At 39.9% G+C, this 19,875-nt stretch overlaps 3 protein-coding genes across 6 annotated transcripts; 2 read left to right on the top strand and 1 right to left on the bottom strand.

Moving 5' to 3' along the window:
• Window positions 1-1,132: 1,132 nt before the first annotated feature.
• On the bottom strand, window positions 1,133-4,988 carry rps28 (ribosomal protein S28). The gene is made up of 4 exons (XM_028593243.1): window positions 4,897-4,988; window positions 4,565-4,612; window positions 3,030-3,152; window positions 1,133-1,257 (listed from the first exon to the last, which is right to left on the bottom strand). Exons 1-3 carry the CDS (start codon window positions 4,933-4,935, stop codon window positions 3,030-3,032), a joined length of 210 nt encoding a protein of 69 aa, XP_028449044.1. The 5' UTR covers window positions 4,936-4,988; the 3' UTR covers window positions 1,133-1,257.
• A 1,401-nt stretch (window positions 4,989-6,389) lies between these two features.
• si:rp71-39b20.4 (potassium voltage-gated channel subfamily V member 2) lies at window positions 6,390-10,806 on the top strand. Its single transcript, XM_028593196.1, has 4 exons — window positions 6,390-6,772; window positions 6,905-7,538; window positions 8,284-8,409; window positions 10,477-10,806. Exons 1-4 carry the CDS (start codon window positions 6,390-6,392, stop codon window positions 10,804-10,806), a joined length of 1,473 nt encoding a protein of 490 aa, XP_028448997.1.
• Window positions 10,807-13,832: 3,026 nt separating this feature from the next.
• Window positions 13,833-17,500, top strand: insl3 (insulin-like 3 (Leydig cell)). Of its 4 annotated transcripts, none has more exons than XM_028593935.1 (3): window positions 13,833-13,943; window positions 16,185-16,407; window positions 17,039-17,500. In XM_028593935.1, the coding sequence occupies exons 1-3, from the start codon at window positions 13,860-13,862 to the stop codon at window positions 17,239-17,241; spliced, it is 510 nt and encodes a 169-aa protein (XP_028449736.1). In that variant the 5' UTR covers window positions 13,833-13,859; the 3' UTR covers window positions 17,242-17,500. The 4 variants fall into 4 exon arrangements, with proteins under 4 accessions (XP_028449736.1, XP_028449737.1, XP_028449739.1 ...); XM_028593936.1 differs by having other exon boundaries at window positions 17,017-17,254; XM_028593938.1 differs by having other exon boundaries at window positions 13,857-13,943; window positions 16,229-16,407.
• The last annotated feature ends 2,375 nt before the right edge of the window (window positions 17,501-19,875 follow it).

Raw genomic sequence — 19,875 nt, 5'->3', positions numbered from 1 at the left:
ATCTCTAAAGTTATTTAGATTTTTACAAAAGTATCTTTAAAATACAGTGTCCTGACAAAGGGGCGTTTCTTTTTTTGCTGAGTATATTGTATATATTGAACCATATTAAGATAAACAGGAATAACATCAAACAACCTAACTTGTACTCACAACACTGCAGCAGAGTTGCTTCATCGCTGGACACTAGTGATTTGACCTTGTGGCATTTGGTCACTTAAAAATAAATCTAGTCTAGTTTCAGTGGGCAGAGAAGTTTGGGTCACTTCTACAGAGATGCTCGTGAGAAAACTATACTATAGTTGGGGAAGAAGTATTCAGTTCTTTTATTTAAGCACAATACAGTGTAAAAATAACCTCTTACAAGTAAAAGTCCTGCATTCAAAGTCTGACTTAAGTACTAAAGTATTAGTATCAAAATAAAAGCACTGTTCACGCAGAACAGCCCAGTTCTGTACGTTTATGTTATTGGATTATAATTGATGTATTAATGTGAAAGAATCAATAAATGTTGCAGCTGCTAAAGGTGGCGCTTTCAATTACTCAATATACCTCTGAAAAGTTTAATCTATAATAATTTATTAGTTGATTTATATTTTGTATTAATGTAACTAGCATTTAAAGCAGTTTAACATGCACAATTTGTTGTGGAGTAGAAGCAGAACATTGCATAAAATAGAAATATTAAAAGTACCTCAAATTCTTTACTTAAGTACAGTAATTGAGTTACATTACACAAACTAATATCAACTTTCTTTGTGGTACTTTAAAAACAAACTAACTCAGATTGCTTCCTTTCAGATATTTTAAATGTTCTGACAGACACTAGGACTTCACCAAAGTAACGCATCTGTTGAAATAGGCTGTCATTTATGCAATGTGGCACTTTGCAGTAACCTCAGAATATTTAGTACCATGAATGAATAAGTCCACAGTGTATTTACGTGTGTGTGTGAGAGAGACTGCCTCTATACTTAGACCACACCTGATAAACCAATAACCAGGAGAAAACTAACTCGGCTAAATTGACCATCTGTGTCTTCACTGTTGCAGCCTCAGGAAATGTCCGGTAATCATGATCAAAACCATTCACATCTATTTAACTATATGCATTAAAAACACACGACATCCACGCTCATCTTAATAACCACATTTATTTCAAAAGCATCTGAAAAGTGAAATCGTAGGCCATTTAAAGTGAAACTGATGGGGTCCTTCTGCTTCACAGTATGGACTCGCACCTCAAAGCTTCAGCGGGCCCTGTAAAGACAAGAATCAGTCACACACACGCACACAATTAAAAAAACAAAAAACACATTCAACTCCATCAGCAAAAAAAACAATACCTCTATCAACATGATACTTGCAGGGTTCTAGTTCAGGTGATATTATCAAGTCTCATTTATTACATTTGAAATTGTCCTGGTTATTTTGATTAAGTACTGTCATGTTTTTTTTGTTTTTATTATAAACTCAGCCCCGTGTCCTGCATTTATCTGGTGTTCCAGGAGGAAATTCTGAGAGAATTGCATGCAATCCTGATAACCAGATCCAAGAACCACAGAACTAAACCCATGCATGGACACAGCTTAAATGCACGGTAAACTGCAAGTCACTTAATTACAGTTTTGTTTTGGGGTGGGCCATGATTAGTTAGTTGCATCACTGCCAGGTTTAAATTTGTAGCTGCAAACAGCAACACAAGTGAAAGCATGCAACAACAAGGATGAGTTCTCCCCCCCCCCCCCACCCATATGAGTGGTTGACAGTTAAAACTTCAACATAGTTGGGTCAGAAATACAGTTACTAATAGAAATATAACCCTGTTACATAACAATACAGCTCAAAATGTTGTGCAATAATCCTCCATTTGAGAAGCTTAAGTGTTCAGCTTTGTAGACACTGTGTCAAAAAGCTCTAGATTAAGTTCAGTGGTAATTGTGAGGCCACAGACTGGTGTTTTTGTATTTAACTGTACTGAAAGATGTTTCCCAAAGGGTTGTCCACCCCCATTTACGTACAGAGGACAGGACACCGAAACACCTTCCAATACAACCCAAAACACTGGGATTTTAGTCTGAAATGAAGACTTCTTTCATTAGAGAGAACACTTACTGCGGGGGTTGCAATATTACATTTTGCTTTACAATGTGCTGGGGTTCAACTTCTTTCTGGTCACTGACTACTACACTAGTGCAACACTAGTGTAGATGAGGTACAACTTATTTCCATTATCTAAAAATATAAATGTATATAAAACCTTTGTTCATTCTATTAAATTAATAGACAAGTGCCCATATGAAATGACCAGCCCTAACTGATGTCTTCAAATTGCCGATAGGCGTCTCTAATGCAGACTGTACGGGTGATGCCAACTTAGTTTAGATTCTCTGCCCGAGCTTGACCCGGGCCCTTGATCAAGCATTTTTTTTTTATCATTACTTTATTAGCATAATTGGGTGGGGGGAAAGCTATACCTCTCCAGCGTCTCCCGTAGCTCTGGGTAGTGCGGCCAGTGCGTTGGCATGCAGACCGTGCCGAAGGACAGTAGCCTATTAATTAGGTGATCGAGACAAGAAAGTCTCCTATATGGTTCCAGGGCTTTGATTATGTTGCTAGCTTGATCGGTTACCCACACTATTCAACTGAGGGAGAAAGCTAGGGTCAAATTTTTTATTTTATTTTTTTTAACATTTCTTCATTCAGATCCATTCCATTCTGAACAAACAACGCAGTTTACATGCTTTGTCCTTGTTGCATTATTCAATAAGAGAATTCTAAACTGATTTCTGCTGTTCAAATTTGGAATTGTAGTTGAGAACGTGAGTATAACGGCCCACGTATTAAAAAAAGTGTTGGGTTTAAATCGGGCTCAGGTTCATAATTACAGTTAATGCATCGGGCCGGGCTCGGACACAACGTGCACGGGTAGGGCTCGATTTTTTGGGTCCGATCTAAGCTCTATGCCAGCTGTTCAACAATTATCACTTAACAGGCTAAAAGACCTGGCTGGGTTTATACCCCCCCCTTACCTATCGCAGCCTCCTGGCTTCTCTTTCAGACTCCAGAAGTGTCAGCACATCTCCTTCTCTGACTGGGCCCTTCACGTTCCTGATGATGGAGCGGTTGCTGTCGTCCATGAACTCAACACGGACCTGAAAGAAGATCAGATGAAGTGACAGGATTAGACTGAAATACAAGTCGAGCCTTCAACATGTTAACAGGTAAATCTGACATGAAGTTAGTGATCCACTCTAAAGTTTACGTCTGTATTAAAAATCAAACAAATAAGCTCATGGACACATTTATACAGCAGTCACATTTAGGGCTGGGCGATAAAACGATAACGATATGTATTGCGATAGACACATAATCAATATCAATAGAAAATGCGGTCGATAAAACGTTCGATAACTTGTTTTTCTTCATCAGAAGAAACCAGAGGTTGTGGGCAAGTTTGGTTGCATGAACAAAGGCCCTCACTCTCTGGCAACCTAGCAACGTGGGGAGTGACACTCTAACAGCCAATCATGTAACAGTATCATGTTTGGTATCAACGTCTAACAACATCTGCAGCTGCAACACGGCACAAGCAGCAGACCGCCATGGAGAGGTACTCTGCATCAGCACCTTACTAAACACTACAAAGAAATAACGGAGGCAGACATGCTGAGCACTGTCCAGAAGCCAGGTTACCAACCTAGCACTAAACCTGCAGAAAATAGTTCCTTCTCAGGTTTCTTATATTTAGCTAACACTTTGCACTATTTTATGACACGTTGACACTTGACATTTCTTACTTATTCTTTAATTTTGCACCTTAATGTTAAGCGATAATAATTGTTTATTGTGATTTTAGACCAGTTTACATTTTAATTATGAGTGTTTTCCATGGTTGTGTTGACATTTCTGCTTTTATAACTGAGAGGATTATAATCAGAGCAGGGTTAAGTTTAAAATAAAAATGTTTAAAATTTAATATATTTTTCTCCTGGTCCTTATTTTAAATAGGTCATAAAAAATATCAATATTATCGATATCGACCGATATAAAAAACTTATATCGTGATACAGTTTTCAACCATATCCCCCAGCCTTAGTCACATTTGATAGAATCTACCTGAGTGACTAACACTTAGGACCTTTAGTAGAGCTCAACTACCAATTTTAAAACATTGCTCTAAAAGTGAAAAGTCATATTATACATACTTTGAACATCCCCTGATCAATATATATATTTTTTTAAACCGTACAACTTTCCCAGTTTCCTTATAGTGTATACATTTGTTATTGCGTCTTTTTATTGAAACATATCTATTCAGTATTAATGTTGTTGACTGCCTTATAAATAAATGATGATTCTGATTGTCTTGCATTTAAGTGAGACAGAAAACACGCAGACCTGAATTTAAGATATGTAAAATCAACCGCATTAATCTATAAAGTAAAAATATTTCCGGATCTACAATTTTAATTTTGTAGGTATTTGATAAATTCGGGATCAAAGAGAAGCCCGTGTATTTCGCGGTGTAAGATGCTAACTCCGAGACATTCTAAGCACAAGTTACCTGTGTACACTGTCCCTGGGAACCAGTTCTTCCGAGCACCTTGGTGACCTGAAACAACAACAAAATATAAGTGAGATTGACGATAGAGGCTTCCGAACTAAAATAAGTCCAGAACAGTTCACAGCAGGCCAACAGTAAACTAGCTATCTGGCAGACTGTAGCATGGACGGGCCTCCATGATGGATGCACGAGAGCCGACGTGCCGTACGCTAAATAACGTTTAAAAGTAAATACAGCTTCAATGTTTTGGGACCGTATAATACATTAGTTGTTAATGTAGCCATATATCCGTTCGGATAGGATTATTTCCACCATAATATACATTTTCTTACTCTTGCGAGCTTGATCGGCTGCACGCGGCTGGCGTCCATGTTGTCAGGTTAGACCGGAAAGGAAGTCACGTGGTGCACGACAGTCCTATATGGCAACTGTACTTCTTGTTTGTTTTTTAAATTCACAATTTTATATTAACTGTACTTAAATCAAGAAACGATTGACCAAACGATTTAAAAAAAAACACCTTACAATTATTGTTTTTAATCGAAATTTCATTTAAGAATCCCACTTCCTTTTCCGGCGAATGGCCAATACCATTCACGCAAATTGTCATGGGTGGAACCCTGGACCGTACCATTAGTCGTTGTGTTGTCTCTGATATTCCACATTGTAAAGTTTAAATCAGTGATATGGCAAAAAAGGATACAACTACGGCAATTGTCTCTGTTGTTTAACACCTATTTTGTACATGCATGCTAATGTTAATTGCTTCCTGTTGTATATTGAATTCTTTCAGAGACTACAACTATTTTACAGTTTTTTTGATTGGGATGTCTGTAACACCCTATGGTAACACCAGAGTGTGTCCAACAGGCTAAAGGCACATTAGGCTAATACTGTGTAGCCACCTGAGCATACACATATTTATTTTTGTGGCATGTTCACATTATTACAGTGCATGTACTTTCATTTCAAACTATTGATTTAATAAACTGAATAATAGTTTGATCTATACACTCGGTCATTATTATCATGTCATATAACCAAAATTGGATTTTTTTTTTTTTTGCTTGACTATGTTTTGACAAACTAATATTCTAGTAATTTATTATAAAGGGATCTATGCCAAATTGGGATTTTATTACTAAGAAAAAAACAAGGAAACAATTTTACCATACATTCATTTCTGGGGATGGAAATTTTAAAATCAAGTTAAGAAGGACAATAGCTGCTAGCCAGTGTAATCTAGCTGCAGCATTAATGTGAACTTGCCATGCTAAAGCTCTCCATAGCCTCGTTAACAATGCAACACCAGTCATCACACCACTCTCTCCGCCTTTCCCCCTCTCTCAGAACTCAAGCCTTAAATCACCACACTAATCCTCTTGAACAGTATTTTTAACTTGCGTTTAGATAGAAAGAACAGCAATGGGATTAGAGAATCAGTAAAGAGCCTGAATCCCTAACACATGCAGTTGATCTTCTTGCACGGCGAGAGACGAGCACGGTAGTTGTTTCTTTTCTTTTCTTTATTTTAACCTGAGAGCAGTTTTTTAGAGGACAATATTCAGCCTAAATGGAGATCTTGTGGAATACTGTTGTTGTTGTTTTTCCCTGACTTGATTGGCACAAAACATTTTTTTATTGGTTTGTCTTCTGACGAGCTGTCACAATGGCACATGCACTGCCAAAGTTGAAAGTGCTGAAAAAGCGTCGCTCCAGTCTTTTTTCAACCATAAAACGGGAGATAAGTTTTTCACAAAGCAATGAAGAACAGGAGGGTGAATTCCCCTTTTCACAGGACAGCTCTGTGAAAGCATGGACATCTATGGACAACCTTGATGCACCTGATGAGAAAAAAAGTGCAAAAAAAGATCAGAAAAAACCTGCACCAAACCCAAGGAAATCAAACATTGTTAAGCTCAACGTAGGTGGAAAGTTGTTTCACATCCCAAAGCATTTGGTCCTCAAACACCCAAAAACCAGGATTGGAGTCCTAGCCTTCTGTGATGATCCGGTCAAGCGGCTGACGCTCTGTGACGATTACAATGTTCAGAACGACGAATTCTTTTTTGACAGGGACCCCATGTTTTTCCACTACATCTTCCACTTTTATTGCAGTAATGTGCTGTGGGTGATGGATAGTCTCTGCCCTGTCAACTTTGAGGAAGAGATGAAATTCTGGGGGTTGAAACTGAAGGACACTCCAAGGTATGCTGTAGATATTTAATACTCACTAAGTGTATTGTGTAGTTTGGTCTGTTGCTATTTGTTTATGTCAAGCATGATGAGCTTGTAAAAATTCTTGTAAAATCAGACAATAAATGATCTTCTTCTTCTCAGGTGCTGCCGCATTCTGTTTGAGGAGAAAGTGGACGACATCAGAGACCAACTGAAGGTGAACCAGGAGTTGATTGATGAGATTAAGCCTCACGAGGATGGCGAGGGATACAGCAATATGTTTCTTGGAAGCTTTCGGAAGATCCTTTGGGACTTGATGGAGAATCCTTACTCCTCACTGTCAGCCAAAGCCTTTGCTGTGTTTTCCAGTCTCTTTGTGCTTATCTCTATTGTTGCCATGACAATGAACACAGTACAGGAGCTCAGGCAGTACAAACTTGGTGACAAAACCTACATGGAGTGGATAGAGGTATCTTCCATACTTTTCTTTGCATTGGAGTACTTTTTGCGTTTACTCACCACATCCAACATCAGAAATTTTTTGAAGAGTGCTCTCAACTTTGTGGATGTGGTGGCTGTTATGCCATACTTCCTGCAGATCGTTTTTGAGACATTTGTTATGGATACAGAAGACGTAGGTGCAAAGGAAGATTTGAAGACCATGGCAAGGGTCAGTAAAGTCAGCAAGGTGCTGAAGGTTGTCAAGTTGATGCGCATCTTCCGTATCTTGAAGCTTGCCCGTCACTCCACAGGCATGAGGGCGTTTGGTTTCACCATCCGACAGTGCTCTGAGCAGGTATGGAGGAGTATCAAACAAGACAAATACATATAACATACATTTACTGTGGGGACATGCAGAGATAAAACAATGGAACACAGAGTTTAAGCAGTTATAATCAGTATATGACTATGGTTGCTCGTAGTGATAAACTTCCACATAAGTATCACCCAGTTTAGCTTCTTTGAGCTCATTGTTTCTGTTTTCAGGCCTGCAACTTTAATGTTCTGGTCTCACCACTCTTATCAGAGTTGTTTCCAGCTGCAGCAGGCAGCTGTTTTCAGCTTTGCATAACTGCCCAGCACCAAACTGCAGACAGACAAAGTAAGCTGCTAGCTGGTGAACACATAGTGGGGAATTGAGCAGCTAAAAAGGCAGATATTTCCCTAAGGAGGTGGTGGAGACCAAAAACAGAGCTGAAAGCAGAGTGAATGTTGGACTTTTATTAGCCCTTAGAGCTGTCGCATGTGGTGAGACAAATCTAACACATATGACACATCGATAAAGGAAAGCTTGTGTGTCATTCTCGGCTCAGTTGTTCCTGGCAACTACTGTATATTGGCCATTCATGTTCAAAATACTGTAGGTATAGTGTACATTATGTGGTAATACATGCAGCATAACATGTATGTATTCTAGATGAGTCACAATAAAGCTTAAAACTATCATGTGATCAGATGGGTGGTCCCAAATGTATAAATATATTGATTACCAAATATGAATAGGCACTGCTGTTGACATGTACTCTTCTGTCATTATTTAGGTGTGCTGTCTGTTTCTGTTCATTGCCATGGGCATCTTCACCTTCTCTGCTCTGATGCACTCTGTGGAGGTGGATCAGCCTGGGACACCATTCAGCAGCATACCAGATGCCTGGTGGTGGGCTGCGGTGAGTAGGATCAACGTCAACGTCTAATTCACTGAGATTTCTTTTTGGTGACTTTGCCTTGATCTTGGCTGGATCCAAGTAGTGTAAAGTTAGTTAGTTTTCCCCTTTCTTACTATTTCACTCGAACTGGACGGAAACATCATGAATAAACATATTCACATTAACAGGCAGCGTCAGATGGCCACCCACCAAGAATCAGGTTCTGTCTGAGGTTTATGCCTAAAAGGAAGTTTTTCCTTGCCCACTGTGGCACCAAATGCTTGCTCTTGGGGGGAATTGTTAGGTCTTTGTAAATGATAGAGTGTGGTCTAGACCTACTCTCTCTGTGAAGTGTCCTGAGATAACTTCTCTTATGAATTGACACTATACAAAAAAATTGAATTGAATACCAGGCAACACCTTGTATTCAATTCAAGCTAAGTATTCAAGCTATTAGTATTAATGGAACAAAGGATGGTGCACAGCATTAAGAGGATTCAACCAGCTCTTATGGTTGCCGGTTCTTCCGGATCAATTAGCTTGGTTATGAACTGTGCCAAACTCTTCCTCTTGACTGTGCTGAAAAGTAAGAGGAGGAGATTACTATGGGGAGGGGTCATTATGATTCAGCAGTGTGGTGGCCTACCGTGATATGTGCTCCCTGCTTAGTCAGACCAAGACAAAAGTACACGGTACCAGGTAGAGGCATCTTTTGTGCTGTTTCTGTGGCTTGTCCAAGCAATGAACACGTGACAAGATGGTATTTAACTGAAGGCCACCAAACTAGCCTGTGCTTAAGCACCAACCATTGACAAAAAATAATTCTTACCTGCACTAGGCAGCAGATGTCCTGCAACTAAAAAAAACATGGTAACCAAATGTGTTCTCTCCTCCCAAGCTTATTATTTAGGGGCTATCTTGGTAACTTTCTGCTCAACAACATCAGTTTCCTCTTGTGAGTGGCCTTTGTGGCAAAGCCTGTGATTTAATTACCCCATGAGTGTGTCCAGCCTCTACCTCGAACCAAGATGTAACAGTATGTTCTCACTGTAAAATCATGACTTGTTGTTTCTACATTTCTGTTTGTGTCCTTGTTTCCAGTCCTTGTGCTAAGCTAAGCTAACCCACTGCTGGTTGTAGCTTCATACATAACAGACATAAGAGTGGAATCAATCTTCTCATTTAACTCTCTGCAGGAACATAAATAAGCAACATAAATAAGCAAGATATTTCCCAGAAGGTCAAACTTTTCCTTTAATTATTGGGAAAGGTTGTAATGGTGAGTAAGATCGCAAATTGGTCTACTAAAAAAACTGCCTGAGTTGGCAGATACCTTTTTAATTCTAGTTTCTAGAATTGTGTCAAACCCATTTGGCAATTGACGATGTAAATATAGAACAATAGGGTGCAGTATATTTAGCTAATCATCTATTTAATTTTGCAGGCATTGTGCAGGAATACATATTAAAAGGCTCCACTACTTAGGATCCTGTTTTCTATATCCTGTTTCTGTTGCATAGCTTAATTTAACATGGCAAACTATGGTAAGAAATAAGATGTAGTATTCCTTTCCTCTGTTGCTGTTCCTTGTTGTTCAGTGTAATAGTGACAATGTCCTCAAATTTTACTTGATCTTTTTAATTTGCTAGTGTACTTGTCATCAGCCTGGTTCTCTGTGTTGTGTAAATTAGTTTTATTTATCTGGTGGCAGCTGTTCTTATATGTGTCTAATCCCCTCTAATTCGGTGTAATGCGTCTTGTTTGTGGCCAGACACAGTGATTGCATTCGAGAGATGGAAGGTGTTGCAATGCAGTCTTGGAGGTTTTATTTGATTTAGCAACATGTCAACTGATCAGGAAACATGTACATTATTGGACTCTTCCATGATCATGGGGTGGTTTTAGGCAGACTGAAAGGCACCATGAGGATGAGCCCTTCCTCTTTGGGACAAATAAAGAAATCACAATATTTCATTTTCCTGCCATGCTCTAAATGTCTTCATGTTAAATGTAAAAAAAAACAAAAAAAAAAACAGAATACAAATCATGCATGTAAGCTGACTCACTTTACTCTTTTCTTCCCTACAGGTGAGCATCTCTACTGTGGGCTATGGAGACGTCGTACCTATCTCCTATCTCGGCCGCTGTGTGGCGTTTGGCTGCATCTCTTTTGGCATCATCCTCAATGGCATGCCCATCTCCATCCTGTTCAACAAGTTTTCCGACTATTACGCCAAACTGAAGGAACAGGAATACACAATTTCAAACACAGAGCGCAGCTTCCAGCTGAAGAAACGTATGAGGCGCAAGTTTGACAACTGCTTCGCGCCCCAGCCGGAGGAGTCTGATGACGACATACACTATCGGCCCTATGTTAGTCAAACTGTCCATCAGAGGGAGGATTTAGCTGCCCACTAGTTGCAACCTCGCTCACCCTAAATGGCCTTATCACTCATGGGTCCAGAAATTGTAAGACCCCATCTGCCTCCAACTCTGAGCCTATGTGATTTAAGATAAACAATCTAGGGGAGGGGGGAATGGGGGCAGAAGCAAGTTGAGATAAGCTTAAAGCATCAGCTTTACAGTAAGTGCTGTTTGCACGCTAAGTCCTATCTGTCAAATGTACAAGATGCTTCCACTGGACAGCTTGTTGTCTGTTTCCAAGAATAGCACCTAAGCACGGAAACTTAATCTAGCTAAACTGAAATAGATGTTTGACACAAAGAGGTCAAGTAGTATCAATATTAATGGGAGTGTGATACTTGTGAAGAACTCTTCTCATCGGAAGTGCTGTTAATGAATTATTGTGGACAACAACATGGTCTCTTACATTTAACTTTACATTCTTAATACTTCGCACAACAGACAGTATAACTTTGATTTGAATGGCAATGATTTAAATACCAACCGGATCAAACACCATGGTGTAGTCATTGTCTTCCACTTTTTAGACTATACATTGTAGAAAATACAAGTCATCCCCTGTGCAAAGCTCTTCCATGTGCCATGCTTCATGTTTCGGCAAAATGGTATTCTCTGTCCAGTCACTCTTGATGCCACCTTCATGGGAAGAGAGGTTCAGCACGTGGGGTGTCAGTAGCCATCAAGAGCATGAGTGTAATTTTGTCGTCAAGGATTACTGGGATTTGCACTTGCGCCTCCTGTCTGGTCACTCAAGGGCAAAAGTCGGAAACATTAGAGCCACTGTTTCTCAAGCTAGTTACTCGGGCAATGGTGCATATAAACGTTATCCAACATGTCGGTTTTTGACATGATCACAGGAAAGAGGATTTACTGAGCTAAGAACAGGTTCTTGGCCTATAGATGGAAGGATCAAGCATGACCCTTTCCTGTAGTCAAACCCTTTCTGTTTCTGGCTGGCTGTGCTAGCTCATCTAAGATCATTAAACAAATTCCTGTTCTGGGTACCATAGAGCTATTAATAGTCAGCACATGTATTATCTCATCCAGACATATTTAAAGGTGCAGTAGGTAAGACTTATAAAACTAACTTTCTGTCATATTTGCTGAAACTGACCCTATGTTCGAGTAGAACTACATGAAGCAGGTAAATAAAAAGGCACCACCTACAGCCTGTAGTGTGATTTGCAAAAATCCACAACTTCTTGTTCAGATGCACCAATCAGGGCCAGGGGGGGTCTAACTGCGTGTCAATCACTGCTCATGCACACGCATTCATTCTCCCTTGTGGGGGAGGGGCTTAGGAGACCGTTTTGGGTTTTAGTGGAAAGTGGGGAGGGACTGAGAAGTTGTCAATGTTTACATTTTTTGGCTCAGTCCTGGATCTTCACAATCCTACCTACGACACCTTTAACACGACGTATTGGCTACTTATGTACTAACTCAATGCAATGTTTTTTTTTGTAGTAGTAGTAGATCTGTTCAAGATTTTGTTTGGCTCACTGGTTTTAAGAGACAGATTTGAGAGAACAAAAATATGTTCTTTGTTTGGTCATGACTAATACCAGCACTGACTGATTCACACCATCTTTCCAACTTTACTGAAGATGTGTTGTGTCTCTGGTCATGACAAAACACCCTGTACCTGCCACAGCCCCCCCACCTCCTGATTTACAAAAGCAGCGGCCTGTGAAGCATTAGACCTTGACTTTACCCATGTGGAACATATTTAATTGTATTGTACTGTATGTTCAGTGTAATCAGGGGCAAATCATCAGAACAACATACCTAATGCTTCTGTGTTTTCCAAGTTTTCCACACATACAAAACTCCTTGAGGGATAAAGATTTACTTTATTGTCATTGTCATGTGTACTTCCGCACATACAAAAGTGAAATATTGTTCCCCCAGCTAGTGTCAGTATAAAACAAGTAAATAAATAGGATACAAACACATAAAATACAGCATATAGGCATATAAGAGGAGGTTGGGCACAGAATATTAAAGTGCAGTGGAGAGTAGCAGCTTGTGCAGAATAGCAGCACAGTATGTAAAGTGCAAGTGCAATGCAGTCATGCGTTTAGTCCAAACAAAGTGCAGTTCAGGCAGGTAGCTGCAACATGGCAGTGGGAGAGGGCACTAACCAGCCAGTGGAAAGTAGCTGTTCAGCATCCTGCTAGTTCTGGAGCGGAGGCTCCTGTATCTTTTCCCAGACGGAAGGAGGGAGAAAAGGCCGTGGGAAGGGTGGGAATGGTCTTTTATGATGTTGATGGCCCTGCAAGCACACCGCTGGTTGTATGTCTCCAAGCTGATGATCTTGCTGGCTGTGTTCAATTTCTGTTTGTATTTTTCTGTAATGACACAATGGTTTCAAAGGTTTTTGATTGGAGTCAATGGTTGAAATCTGTTGAGCAATTTGACAGCTCTTGTGCAAGAACATGTATAACTGTATGAAGGTGGTACATACTGCATAGGTAAAACAGTGCAAACAAAAGTTGACAAAAGAAGGGCATGCTATGTATTTCACTTAACGGGGATTTCTAGTCATTTCATTCATTTTCAGTTACAGTAATATACATGTATTCCCTTTTCAGTAATGAGAGCAGTCTCTGAGCAAATTCTGTTAAATGTGTCAATATTATTTTGTGTCATCATTTTTCTTAGTTGTGCTTAAAAACGCGACAAAATAACCACAAAACCAACAACATGCTGGAACAAATGAACACAGCTTTTATTATGTATCATAATGTATACATGTTCTCAAGACCCTGAGAATGAAAAATGAGTATAGTATCTTGCTCAATAAAAGAATCTGTTCTTCTGCATCAAAACTATTATCATGACCATCCACATTCCCTTTAGATGGACTTGAAGACCATTGCTACTACAGTAGCACTTTATAATAGCACAGCTCATTCATTTGATGGACGATGCTGCCTGTCTAATAGTATTACAGGATAAGCCAATGGTTTACTAGTCCCGTCAGCGTCAATAAAAACTCAATAGTACTAAGAGATCCTGGCTGTCTCACATGACTCAGCCAGGACTGAATGGACAGGAATAGATGCAGCCAAGAGGGACATCGGGCAAAGGACAGTACTGTAATATCTGGCTGCACTGACTCATTTGAAAATGTAAATGAACATCAACTTTAACACATTCGACAAGAAATACAGATTAAGGGCGCTTTCACACCTGTGGTTGGGTAGACTCGGTGCGATTCGGGGGTGAAGTTGCAACATTTTTCACGTGGTTCTGTTAGCTTTCAGACTGCACTTTTTCCAACGCACCAAACCTTGTAAACAATTGTCACACAGTCGAAACAGTCGCCAGTCTATTGAACAGAATATCGGAGTGAAATTGGAAAAAACACTTCTGGTCTCAGAAATAATGGAGCAACATTAAATTTAAAACGTCTTGGGTTGCGAGTCAAGGAGAGGGCGGCCCTGATGAGATGATGTGTTGTCACAGTGAAGACCAGCGATGTGGGGTCATGATTAGTTATGGATCTGAAAGTTATCAATCTTTAAATCATATATAAGTCTGTATATTGTGTGCAAGGTTGAAATTGCAGGCTATGCACTGTTTTTTTTGGTTCACAATTTGGGTCAGATTGCATTCTCACCTAAAGTCAGTCAAACTCTAGTGCACCGCTTGCAAGTGGCTCGGAGTTCGGTTGTTTGGTCGGCACCAGAGGACTATCAGATGAAACGCTCCAGGGTTCGGTTCAAACGGACCGTACAGCTCAGGTGTGAAAGCAACCCAAGAGACAGTGAGGTTAAAAGAATAAACAACTAAAGTCTGGTATTTTCAATTCACTATCCTGGGTAATAAACTAATCACTGGTTACCAATGAAGGATATCGTCATCAGAGGTTAAAATGCCATGCATAGCCAGATTAATACATAAAAGTGCCATCTTTCACATTTTTCATCAGTGCTGGGAAATGTAAAAGTTATCTCTGGCATGATTGTGCCAATTACGTGTGTGAATTGCTGCGTCAATATCCTTGACATTTTTTTGCCAGTTGCACTGTGTTCCAATTAGCTCTTATCCCTCAAGATATGTCAAGATAAGGTGCAAAGGCAACTCATATTCAAGGAAAATAGTTCACTGTAAGAACATAAATTATGATCTTTTGACAATTTCCAAACAAACATATGTAAATGTTGTGAGCAAAACAGCAGTTCATGTAATTTGTTGGAGAAAATGTATTGCAAGACACAAGACCAAACATTAACAGAGCAAAAAAACCCAGAACAAGTGTATCTGTGTGCATTTTGCATTTATGTATTCAAACAGTCGTCGTGTGAGTGTGTGTGTGTGTGTGTGTGTGTGTGTGTGTGTGTGTGTGTGCATCCAAATCCAATCCAACAAGCAACAACTTTGCATTTAATAATCAGATACACACAGTACAATGTAGTGACATGTTATTTCTGCATTCTTAACCCATCCAAGTATTAGGAGCAGTGGACAGCTACTTGTAAAGCATCCGGGGACCAACGTTGGGGGGAGGGGGGGGTTCAGTGTCTTGCTCAGGGACACGTTGACATGTGGCCAGAGCCACCTAGGATTGAACCGCCAACCTTGTGTTACTACTCTACCTCCGAGCCATAAAGAACATTCAAAAACATGAAAAGTTGACCAGAATGACAATAATAGTATAAAGATTTGTATTAAGACGGGGTTTAAAAACAGCCAATGTAGGGGCCAGCCGAACATGTAGGGGACCCTCATTCCACAGCCTCCCCTTTGCTTCAGCCTCGATCTCGGGACCGCAATGAAGAGATAGGTTGGAGCTATCCCATTTAGCAGAGGTGGAAGAAATATTCAGAGCCGTTGCTTGAGTAAAAGCACTGATACCACACTGTCAAAATACTCTGTTCCAAGTAAAATCCTGCATTGAAAAATATTAATTAAGTAAAAGTATGTACGTATCGTCAGGAAAATATACTCAAACAATTAAAAGTAAAAGACTTAAGTAAATGTACCTTACATTCCGCCACTGCCATTTAGTAATTTTTAGGTAAACAATAAAATCTTAAAATCAAGCCTAAAACGTTTGTGTGCATGTGTGTGCATGTGCAACAACATTTCTAACTTAATGCCTCTGATGTTTCTAAGCGGTAGATCACTGTCACACGACACGTTTGTTATCTTGACGAGAGCTTATAGCCTTGAGGTGACTTGCATCATCACTCTCATGATGAGCGCTAGATCAGGACATGCTTATGCTTCAACAAGGCTGAATACATCTGTTGGAGAACTCTGACCTCAGCACCGCTGCTGGTAACACACATTGACTATATAAACCCCTGCTCTCCACAGACCTAACCTTAACGCTCAACTCCGCTCCCAACCTGTTCCTTTCTCAGACTCTGACCAACAGTAATAACCACCGTACAATGACTGCTGCTAGGTCTTTGGTGCCTCTGATGGTGGTGCTGGTGGCTGCAGTGGGTGAGGCCCGTGCACAGGACAGGATTAAGATTTGTGGGAGAGATCTGATACGTCTGGCTGTGACGTCCTGTGGCAACTCTCGGGTGAGGAGAAGCATCCTGGACGCAGACCTGGCCCAGCGGCAATACGCCTCTCACTGTAAGTACCTCAGCATCCATTTTCAAACATCAGGTGCATTGACCCGAGAGTCATTCCTGCTGGACTATATGTGAATATCTGACCACTGATCCAGCAAGATATGGGACGCATAATAGCCTTCACTTTTTAAATTAGAAGAAAAAAACAAGTTCTATATACCTGTCTTTATGGTGTCTTATTGACTTCTCTCTGTACATTTATCCTGTACTGATGTCTTGCTGTTTCCTGTTGCTCTGGTCTCAAAACATCGCGCCAAAGGACTACAGTTGAAAATATGCCGGCTGGCTAACACTGGCACATTCACAGAAATGTTAATTAATGTGCGTTGTACTTTATAAATAATAATAAAACATTTTTTTTATATATATATATTTCTCAACGTTTTGAGAAAAAACGTTTTTTTCAACATTGACATTCATGATTTATTTCTCTCTTATATACTCATGACCTTTCAGCCTTCATTGCTTTATTGTTTATTAACTGCATACCCTTGGATCATTGGGTTAACTCCAAAATTGTACAATCTATGTCTTCCCTGAGTGACTGGGGTTTCACAAGAAGTTCCAAGCACAAAACTACACATTTTCAGGGACGGCTTTAAAATCCCAGGTGTCCACCTCCCTCTGCACAGGGGGCCAGGATGCCTTCGCAGAGGAGCACCAGGCTACGGAGGCAGCCCCCATCCCTCCAGAATCCGACGGGGAGAAGGGTGTCTTCTCCTTGGCTCCTCACTGGTACACCCTGCCCTCTCGGATTAGACGAGCTGCCGGAACGATGTCTGATATCTGCTGCGAGAAGGGATGCAGCATGAAGGAGTTGATCCAGTTTTGCTAGATGTAGCATCCTACTTGTCATACAATAAATGACTGTTAAAATGTCCCTTAAAATGTTCTGATCTGTGCTGCAACGTTGTTTAAGGGAGCCTTTGTTACTTATTTTATTTTATATTGTATTTACCAAAACAATATACATCAGTAGAAACATGATCATATTTAATACATTATGCCATACTGCAGGCTAACATCACAGTGTTTGTTTATAAAACATTCAAATTGATATAATTTATTCTCTGTATCATTGTAGAAGACGTTTATTTGCAACCCTCAAACTACCCTGCAATAAAGCTTTTGATGATTATGAGGGTTTATTTGTTATATTACAAAGTTGGGAGGCTTGCAAGATATATTTATATACTATATATATTTATGTATATAAAAAAAAATCCAATGATCAAAATTGATGCAGCAGAGGCTGAGATATTCTGACATTTTAGTCACTAGTACGGGCTAGCCAAGCTATAAAAACTCTGGATCCTACACTTCAAAAGCATTTTTTCAAATGTTTGAAATGTGGCATTTCTATGACTGTACAAGGCTTAAACCCCACATTGGATAAGTTAGGGGCAGACTAGTCTATATCCACAATGTTCCACTTCTGGGATTGCTCCATTGCCGATGGAAATTCCCCTGGATGTTCTTCTTTTCGACCGGATGTTCTAATTTTCGGCCGGATGTCCGTAACCTTGCACAGGGCAGTTCGTGAAATGGTCATGTTATTTTTAATCTATTGATTTGTGTACACGGACACGTTTATGCCGTTTTTTTCATGGTGGTCAGTGGGTTTAGGAAAAGAAGAACGGGGAAAGGACACGTCACATGTGGGCCACGATCACTGGTCTCCTGGGTGAAAGTCCTCCCCAATCAACCGCAGATTTTCGGCATTTAATAGGCTACTACTCGCTACCGTAGTCGTGCTGTGATCACGAAAGATGCTTCCCATTAACGTGTCCGTGGACACAAATCAATAGATTAAATAACGTGACCATTTCACAAACTGCCGTGGGACTGGCATTCTAAACTGCGATGGACTATGGTAAACTGCTCCTCAGATCTCTGCAGGGTAAATCCAGACAGCTAGCTAGACTATCTGTCCACTCTGAGTTTTCTCTCGCACGACTAAAACAACCTTTGAACGGACACATGTTCCACCAAAACAAGTTCCTGGGGGCTGTTTTGCAGCGGCACCGTTGCTCCGTCTGGCGCTTAGCACCGTCCATGACGATTGTGATCGGTTTAAAGAAATGCCAATGAACGCTGGTACATCTTGAATGAATAAACTAACCAGCAACACCCCAATCAACACTAAGTAACACTGTCTTTTTCCAACGTTGATTGAAATAATTAAACATGCAGAGAAATTAACCTTGAAATTGCTATTGGGTTAATTAAACTAGATTGCAAGTATACTCACATGAAGGAATGCGCACACGCACGCAAACACACACACACACACACACACACACACAACCACACACATTTGAGTAATCTGACAGTGTGAGCGCAATTTACAACGGCGTTGTCCTCTCCGATAGTGCTAAATCAGATTGAGGCCTTTGGCTGAGCAATTCAGCTCCATGATAACAGAAATAATCTCTGTAAAGCGGCCAGTTCCTTACACTGAGGAGTGAATAATTCTCTTAACGGATAATCAAATGTGGTGCTGATTATCTGCCACTCTATACCGCAGCTTTCACTAAATGACTCTTAATAGCAAATGAAATCGGCCCACAGTGACCGATTAATTGGTTTTATTTGGGGAGGGATGGATTGCGTTGTGAGTACAATTGTTTGTTTTTTTCTTTTCTGTGTAATTGGTTTTATACTTGTACTTCAGATACTTGGACAATACAGCACTTTGATAATGTTTATAACAATTGGCTACATCTAGCAAAGTGCTTCTGGTCATGGAATAGATTCTACATTCATAAACAATATTAATATTTTAAACAACAAACCAATTTTTACTAAGACAGTCCTTTAGTCAGCTGACCATGAACAAATGTGCACTACAAACAAATAATTCAACATATGGAAAATAAAGTTTTCAACAACAAAAGAATAATTAATATTTTAATATTTACTTGTGTTCAAAAATGGAGAAATTTCCCCCATAATTAGACCAAATAAAGTCATTAAAATCATAAGGAAATTACTGGCTTGTAAAATAAAGTGTAACCAAAAACCTCAATCTCAAATAGCCTATATATTATGCATGCATGCACTTTTATGTAGAGCACATGCAGGAGAGAGTGCAATGTGATTTAATAGAGATTTTATGCAGTGCTTCATGTTAACCAGCAGAGAGCGACAGATATCTGATTAAAAAACTATTTACTTTCTGCACTGCTTTTCCTCATCTGACAGTAACACTTATATTACCTCTCACAGTTGACACTGGTGAAGAACGGGTTCAGTCTGCCAACTCAGGGGGTGGTACCGTTGAATTTCAACGTTACCGTATCAAGTTCAGTTATTACTGCCACATTTCCCCTCCTGCTGTAATGATCAGTCTCTCAGAGCTCATTATTGTAAAATGCTTAATCACTTCAAGTGATCCTTTATCTCCTTGTGACAAGAGGAGAAATCTGATCAGAGGACACTTGTAGGCCTCAGCCCATCGTTACTCAGT

The sequence above is a fragment of the Perca flavescens genome, chromosome 12 (genome assembly GCF_004354835.1).
Source record: "Perca flavescens isolate YP-PL-M2 chromosome 12, PFLA_1.0, whole genome shotgun sequence".
NCBI lineage: Eukaryota > Metazoa > Chordata > Actinopteri > Perciformes > Percidae > Perca > Perca flavescens.
Note: the sequence above shows the minus strand (reverse complement) of the source record. Positions and strands in the feature narration are given on the sequence as shown.

Coding starts and splice junctions, on each gene's coding strand:
- insl3 (XM_028593935.1), top strand. CDS start 13,860: ATGGACAGGAATAGATGCAGCCAAGAGGGACATCGGGCAAAGGACAGT. Junction 13,944..16,184: donor GCACTGACTCATTTGAAAAT/GTAAATGAACAT, acceptor TTCCTTTCTCAG/ACTCTGACCAACAGTAATAA. Junction 16,408..17,038: donor GCGGCAATACGCCTCTCACT/GTAAGTACCTCA, acceptor CCCTCTGCACAG/GGGGCCAGGATGCCTTCGCA.
- si:rp71-39b20.4 (XM_028593196.1), top strand. CDS start 6,390: ATGGACAACCTTGATGCACCTGATGAGAAAAAAAGTGCAAAAAAAGAT. Junction 6,773..6,904: donor AAACTGAAGGACACTCCAAG/GTATGCTGTAGA, acceptor TCTTCTTCTCAG/GTGCTGCCGCATTCTGTTTG. Junction 7,539..8,283: donor TCCGACAGTGCTCTGAGCAG/GTATGGAGGAGT, acceptor GTCATTATTTAG/GTGTGCTGTCTGTTTCTGTT.
- rps28 (XM_028593243.1), bottom strand. CDS start 4,935: ATGGACGCCAGCCGCGTGCAGCCGATCAAGCTCGCAAGA. Junction 4,613..4,896: donor AGCCGATCAAGCTCGCAAGA/GTAAGAAAATGT, acceptor TTGTTGTTTCAG/GTCACCAAGGTGCTCGGAAG. Junction 3,153..4,564: donor CCCAGGGACAGTGTACACAG/GTAACTTGTGCT, acceptor ATCTTCTTTCAG/GTCCGTGTTGAGTTCATGGA.